The sequence below is a fragment of the Mastacembelus armatus genome, chromosome 5, assembly GCF_900324485.2.
Source record: "Mastacembelus armatus chromosome 5, fMasArm1.2, whole genome shotgun sequence".
In the NCBI taxonomy this organism is placed as follows: Eukaryota; Metazoa; Chordata; class Actinopteri; order Synbranchiformes; family Mastacembelidae; genus Mastacembelus; species Mastacembelus armatus.
The window spans coordinates 26,317,055-26,324,343 of record NC_046637.1 but is presented as its reverse complement, the minus strand read 5'-3'; the positions used below and the strand labels follow the sequence as shown (position 1 = coordinate 26,324,343).

Genomic DNA, 7,289 nt, shown 5'->3' with positions numbered 1-7,289 from the left:
TATGTGTACAGATAAGGTTTTCACTGGAATTTGTAAGGCAAGGCAAGTTTATTTGCATATCACACATTAGACACAACGGTAAATAAAGGTGCTTATTTGTATTATGTGAGTGTTCCTGTTACACTGACTGAGACAACAACCTTTGGGTGCTTCAGTGAGTACTATCTTCAAGATATACAGTTTCTTGAGTCTGAATCTATTACTTTCAACATGTCAGATCTGTGTTATGGAACTTCAGTGGTCTGGGTTTCAGGCTGTTGTCAGCTGAGGTTTGTATGGTGCAATCTCCTCTTCTCTCAGTGTCAAGGATATGATCTTCACACTGGATTGCCCAACCCAAATATAGTTTTATACAGTCAATACAATATTCCCTTATACATTAACCAAAAGTCAGTTTCATTTAAACCTTTAGTGCACTGCCTCTCTGTCTGGGATCTATTGTTTAACTTGTAAATGAAGGTGTGTTCAGGGTTTGTCTGTACCAATGCATTTATATATATTGATAACACAGTAAATTAAAATTCATCCATCTCCTGAGAAAGCAGGGATGCATGGCTCACCCACACGGCTGGTTTCTGTTTGTCAAAGGTGTCCAACCTCATGGGTTGGGCGGGTGATACTTGGGGCATGGCTGAAAGAGGGCTGAAGTACAAGCAGCCTTGAACGCCCCTCGGCTAGTGTTGCGTTTGCGGGTTGAGCAGCTCGGATTGTTTGTGCATCGTGCAGAGCATCAGGATACAAGCAGAGGTGAGTTATTTTGCTTTGGGTCCGACAGACAAATGAACATTTACATTTACATTTACTCTGAGCTGCTGACTTTGGGTCCACCAGGCTGGGTGGAAACACTTTGTGGCAGCTTGCTAACAAGAGGTTTGGCTCTGTTAGCTAAGAGGATGGTGAGGATGGTGAAGGTCAAAATGTAACTTAACTAGCTAACGGTGGTATCTGACGGTAACATCCGGTTCTCCTTCAGAAGTTGAGGCAAAACAGCGTTAGTTGGTTATATAAGACACACGGTCCTGTGTTTGGAGCTGCCATGATCCGATGTGAGTTTAGCTAATACGTGTGGGCGAGGGAAAATCTAACTTTTAGGGTTTAATTACCCCTCACCGGTCTCCACATGGTTTCCTTGGTGGTGATGATGGTTCATTTTCAAATGATCTGTCCCTTCGCTGGAGCAGAGTCGAGCTAGCCGCCTTTCAAGTTTTGCTGCGCATTTTTTTCTTGTTACTAACAGTTACGGTACTGCTGCTTGGAGGCGACCGACCTGCATGTTTGTTTGCGCAAAGCAAATTTTCACATTTAACTAATTAAACACGGTTTTATTTGACACGTCATTGAATTATAGCTATTAAAACACACTCAGTAACGTATCCTAACACTTAATGGGGTTTTATTCAGTTTGCTAAAAATTCTCATTCAGTATTTGAGAAAAATATTTGTGTTTTATGTGTGGCACCATAACAAAAAACAAACATTTTGGATACAAATGAAAACATTTTTTTCAAACTTAAGTGGACTCTTGTTTAGAGTGCTGGTGACTGTTACCATTTTATGATTCATTTTCCAAAATAATGTGCACATGTACTAAAAATCCAAAACTGAAGTCAAAAGGTCCAGTTGATGGAGAACTGCTCTCCATTTCTGCAGAGGACTAATGTTCTGGTGCTTCCACTTTTCTTCCAGTTTACTATTATTGATCCCATTGTTAGGCTGGGAGCACATCTGTACCCTTAAACCCCTCAACTATGTCTGCCAGATCTTTATCACACAGGTCTGCAGAGAGTTCCTTGGACTTTGTGACTTTTTTTTTTAGAGTGAATAGTGGGACCTTATATACGTTGGGTCTTATCTATACAGGCGAACTCCAGTCAGGCTCAAGGAAAACTAAAGCAAACAGAAGGCACCTAACCACTGCTTGGAGTGCCACTGTCACAGGTGTGAATACTTTTGTAAAAGGCATATTTCAGTTTTTGATTATTAATACATTTGAAAAAAAAAACCAACATGAATGTAAAAGCCATTTTATCTCTATTATTTTGACTCTTCACACATGCAGTTACACACATCTGCCAGGTATCCCATAATAATGCAGCACCTACAAACGTTATGGTGTTTTAAAAGTGTGTTATAGTCACGAAGGCATGAATCAGATTAGGAAAAACATGTATTAAATTTGCTTTTAATTGTGTTCTGCAAAGAACCGAATACGTGGCATGTTCTAATTGAGAGCATGTCCTGCTCACACAGAGATCTTTTCTTATTGGCCAACAAGGCTCTCCACTTTTCTGTTTTTGTTTTCAATGTGAGATCAGCTGAACCACTAACTAGACTCTTGGTATCTTAGGGCTTGAGGCTGCTGGCAGACAGTGAAAGCTGGTGAGAGATTATCTTAACAGCCACTGTTGACAGAGATAAGAAGTGAAATTAACTGATAAAACAGAGCTGCTTCTGTAATTTTATTAGCTACACAAAAGAAAATGAATGTTTATGCAACCGAGCAACTAGCTATCTAAATGTCCTTATTTTTTCCAGGTTTCAGTCACTGCATCTCTTTCATTCACAGTGTTGTTTGGTCTATAGCGTTTAGTCTTGGTTCAGGCTGGAGGCAATTTTTATGTCCTGGTCTGGAGTAGTATTTGTGTGGTGAGAGAAAAATGAACTGAAACTCAGCCCATCTTCACTCCCCCTCAGCTGTTTGGCTCCTTTTGCAGGTTGATATAAAGCTGGTTGGTCAGTTCAGTAGGAGTGCAGGGGTTGAAAGTTCAATTGCCATTCTCGCATGTCAGCTGTATAGACTGAGTTTGTTGAGCTATGCTGGAAGAAAAACCAGTATATTATGTAATTACCTCTTTTTGTAGAAAATACGAAGGCATGCTCTGATGTGTCAACAGGATGAAATAAAATTGCTGTGTTTGAGAAACGTTAATGCACTACGAGTTAGGTGCAGTATGGGATTATGATAATTAAGTCAGCACGGCAAAGAGAAAGTGAGATCGTTTGAACTCAACAGGTTGTTTTCCCACTGGGGTGTTTGTGGTTTTGAGGTGCTGCTACTTCCTCAAATTCATACAGAGCAATGCTTTCTTTGTGATTTCCTTTCTCATCTACATTTCTCCCCAGAACATCAATGCCATGCTGCTTCTCAGACGCGTCCACGCCCTGACTCGATTTTGTTCTGTCAACACTCAGAGGTACAGTACTTTATGGAACTGGCCATTTGTCACAGATGTTACACTCGACATTTGATGTTATTTTCTTGCCCTGCCACTGACAAACTTTTGTTCTTGTCAAAGGTCACAGCTTAATGGTTACTAGAACAGACTTGTGTGAAACATCAGTTTCAATATTTTGATATTTCAACATAACCTAAGTAAAAGTTTATCTTCAATTTTCTCTATTTGAAATGACTAGAATTATATAGTTATTCTTAGATCCACCGCAAGGTGTGCCCTAATCAGCCATAGTGATAAATGTGTGCATGTATGACATTCCTATTTTTTAACTTTGCAGAAATCAAGTGGCGCCTGCTGTGACACTGTGTGCAGTCCGGCTGTGGAGCAGCAGCAGCAGTGATGACCAGAGATCATACCGGAGCGCCCACAGTCTCAGGTGGAGACGTGCCCTGGCAGGACTGCTGGCTGGTGCTGGGGCTGTGGTGGCTTATGGCCTCCACCACCACAAGGTTAGGACAAAGCAAGATCTGTGAAAACAGGCAATGTTTGAATTGCCGTTTCTGAGCCAGGGCTAAATTATATTGATTAAACATGTTTTAACCTTTTAGGCAAAGTGCAGTGTGTTATAGTCAGAAGAAGAGCTAGCAGTGTTCCTTCATTGTCACACCTTGTCATGGCCTGTTACACCTGTTGATTCACTCAGTTGTCTCATTCGTCAGTTTTAATTCCTTTACGTCATGCAGCTTAACTTGCATGCACATCCTGAGCTGTTGGTTTCAAGACTTTGTGTAGTATTTAGTATAAATCACGCATGTGCTTCAGAAGCTCTCAGTGTCTGTTCTACTGTGTTTTTGTTTAGTCCTCCACAAGTAATGGGCTTTTCAAAGCTGCTGCTGCATGAAAAAAGTCAAAGGTTTGTGTACCAGCATGAGTTGTTTGCACCATTACAGCTAAGGCCTTTAGTTTCACACTGTGTCAGTAAATGACAATTAAAGTAGGGAGAGAAAAACCCACAGAACAGCACAGTCACATGTTGTATTTACAGCATATTCCATGTACGTTGTGAGGTAGTTCACTCTGAGACTGTTTAGCGTCTTCTCTTTTAAACAACACTGATGTCTCTTCTCTCCCGTGCAGGCTGTGCAAGCCGACACCACTAGGGTGCAGACCATAGAGAACACCTCCAACCTTCCCATTTTCAGCCAGGAAGAAGTCACAAAGCATCGCTCGCTTGAAGACGGCGTGTGGGTCACTTACAGAGGCAGCGTCTATGACATCACTGAGTTTGTTGCCTTGCACCCTGGTGGCAATAAAATCTTGTTAGCAGCAGGTGGGGCTCTTGAGCCCTTTTGGGCACTGTATGCTGTACACAACCAGGAGCATGTGCTGGAAATCCTCTCAGAATATAAGGTGGGTACGCATAATTTAAATAACTGTGTTTTCAGCAGATGTTAACTGGTCTTGTGGTTGGAACAAGTTCCTTCAAACAGGCCATCCAAGACAAAGCTGAGGCGAGAACTGTCTGGGGGCACTCAGTAGTATACAGTAGCTGGTGTTTTAAAGCATATGTGTAGACATTGGCAGCTGAAACATTTTGCAAGCCTTTAAATCAAAGTATCAACATTCTACGTGTTTTTCATTTGAAACTTAATAGCAATATACCCGGGGTGGAGCTTCACCCTGCAAAGCTCTCTGGCCTCCAGTTCTGCTTGGGGCTGTAAGTTAGAGCTGAAATATTACAATGGAAATGTGGATGTTAAAGCTGTGGGACTCCATGATGAAGCTGTGCACAGGTCAAACGGCACAAGAAACATCACTCATGCATCTTAATCTGAGAAAACCATCAGACTATAACCTATCAGACTGTGTCCAGCTCAAACTGGGCCTACTTTTTATTTCAGCTGTTCAGCAGAGGATGTTGATTGAATATATATATCCTTAAATGAACATGTCATTTATTTTGTCTTTCTTGTATTTGAAGACACATGAAAAGGTCTAGTGCTTTATATTTACTAAGAACAACATCTGTAGGCTAAGTCCTAGCTCCTACAGGTGGCCAGTCAAACACTGCTTGGTTCAGTTAAATATGCAGTATTGGTGATTTGCGGTGGTGAGTTTGTCCCATGCGGCATAATAAAACTTGTCTTTGGTTAATTTAAGGTTGGTGAGCTGAAAGCTGAAGACCTGAAGAAACAGCAGGCTGTTACATCATCTGACCCCTACTCGTCTGACCCTGAGCGTCACCCCCTCCTGCACACAAACAGCCTCAAGCCCTTCAATGCTGAGCCGCCTGCAGAAATCCTCTCTGACAGCTACATCACTCCCTCCGCTTTTTTCTTCAAAAGAAACCACTTTCCTGTTCCTCAGGTGGACCCAGCTTCGTATCAGCTTCATGTAGAGGGACTATCCGGAGGGTCGCTGACGCTGTCTTTAGAAGAGTTGAAGACTCGATTCCCCAAACACACCATCACTGCCACACTGCAGTGTGCAGGTAACCGCCGGTCTGAGATGCATAAGGCCAAACAGGTGAAAGGACTGAACTGGGGCATTGGTGCAATCAGTACCGCTACATGGAGTGGCGCTAAACTCCGGGATGTGCTGCTGGCAGCTGGCTACGGGTCAGATGTGGCTCAGTGGGCTCGTCATGTTCAGTTTGAAGGACTGGACAAAGATGTGACGGGGGCCGCTTACGGTGGTTCCATCCCTCTAAACAAGGCAGTCGGCGAGGACGGTGATGTGCTGCTGGCCTATGAAATGAATGGTGAGGCTCTTCCGGCCGACCACGGATTCCCTGTCCGTGTTGTGGTACCGGGGGTCGTCGGTGCACGGAGTGTTAAATGGCTGGGGAAGATCATAGTAAGCGCAGAGGAAAGCAGCAGCCACTGGCAGCAGAATGACTACAAGGGTTTCTCCCCTGGGACAGACTGGGACACAGTGGACCACAAGTCAGCTCCGGCCATCCAAGAGCTGCCCGTTCAGTCTGCAATCACCACACCAGCAGACGGTGCTGTGGTTGATCGAAGCGTAGAAGAGGTGACTGTGAAGGGCTACGCCTGGAGCGGCGGAGGCAGAGAGGTGGTACGGGTAGATGTTTCTCTGGATGGAGGCAAGACATGGCAGGTGGCTCAGCTGAGGGGCAGTGAACATTCACCGCCACTAGGACGAGCTTGGGCCTGGAAACTGTGGGAGATAACAGCTCCTCTTCCTCCTGAGGCTCAGGAGCTGGAGATAGTTTGCAAAGCAGTTGACAACAGTTACAACGTGCAGCCAGACACGTTTCTTCCCATCTGGAACCTGAGGGGCCTCCTGAGTAACGCCTGGCACAGGGTGAAGGTGAAGATCGCAGAGGATGCAAGTGAAGATTAGTTTGAAATGCAGATGTTTATGGCTGAGTCATCAGAGAGATGGTATTTTTGTCAGGAAAATGATAGAATGAAAAAAAAGAAAGTTTATATTTTAACAAGTGCTCTTAAAGTACATGTGCTGTCATGTTGCTTGTTGGATTTTAAGCAGTACATGTGTCACTGCACTAAAGGCCTTAACTTAAAAGACCAACAGATATCCAGTTTTATCTACTGACTCATTTACACTTAATTTAATCTTACACTTAATTCCAAACTTATTGATTTGTAGGTAGGAAAAGATTTTTGTTGTGTCATCATTCTCCAAGCTAAAGAGGTACGCACAGTATATTAAGTGTGAATGTTTTGTATGATTAACACAATAATGTAAAATCCTATATTTAATTAATACTATGAAATCAAATTGAAATGTAGAGGAGTATTTTGTTTACTATACTGTTATTAGTGTAAATGAAAAATACTGCAGTTTTAAACCATGTTTACTTTATAGACCCCCAGCTCTCTGAGTTCTGAATCAGCTCTGATTCAAACTATGAGAGTTTGAGCTGCAGCTTCATCTTTGCTGATCTAAATCCTCTGGATAATAAAATAACCTTAAATAGGAGAAATTTAGCAACATAAATAAAGATTACCAGAAGTAACTTGGCGGCTAATATCATCAGTGCCTGCTGTTAGTCAGCAAAACTGAAGTGAACTGTGACCTTTAAGTGTTCAGTCTGTCAACAGTTGGTATTAGGTATCAGACCCCACT

General features: G+C 42.7%; 1 protein-coding gene across 2 annotated transcripts; it reads left to right on the top strand.

Moving 5' to 3' along the window:
* The first annotated feature begins 627 nt into the window (after positions 1–627).
* suox (sulfite oxidase) lies at positions 628–6,936 on the top strand. 2 transcript variants are annotated; one of them, XM_026308074.1, is made up of 5 exons: positions 628–747; positions 3,124–3,194; positions 3,514–3,685; positions 4,314–4,586; positions 5,337–6,936. In XM_026308074.1, the coding sequence occupies exons 2-5, from the start codon at positions 3,136–3,138 to the stop codon at positions 6,540–6,542; spliced, it is 1,710 nt and encodes a 569-aa protein (XP_026163859.1). In that variant the 5' UTR covers positions 628–747; positions 3,124–3,135; the 3' UTR covers positions 6,543–6,936. The 2 variants fall into 2 exon arrangements, with proteins under 2 accessions (XP_026163859.1, XP_026163860.1); XM_026308075.2 differs by lacking the exon at positions 628–747 and adding an exon at positions 1,918–1,938.
* Positions 6,937–7,289: the final 353 nt, after the last annotated feature.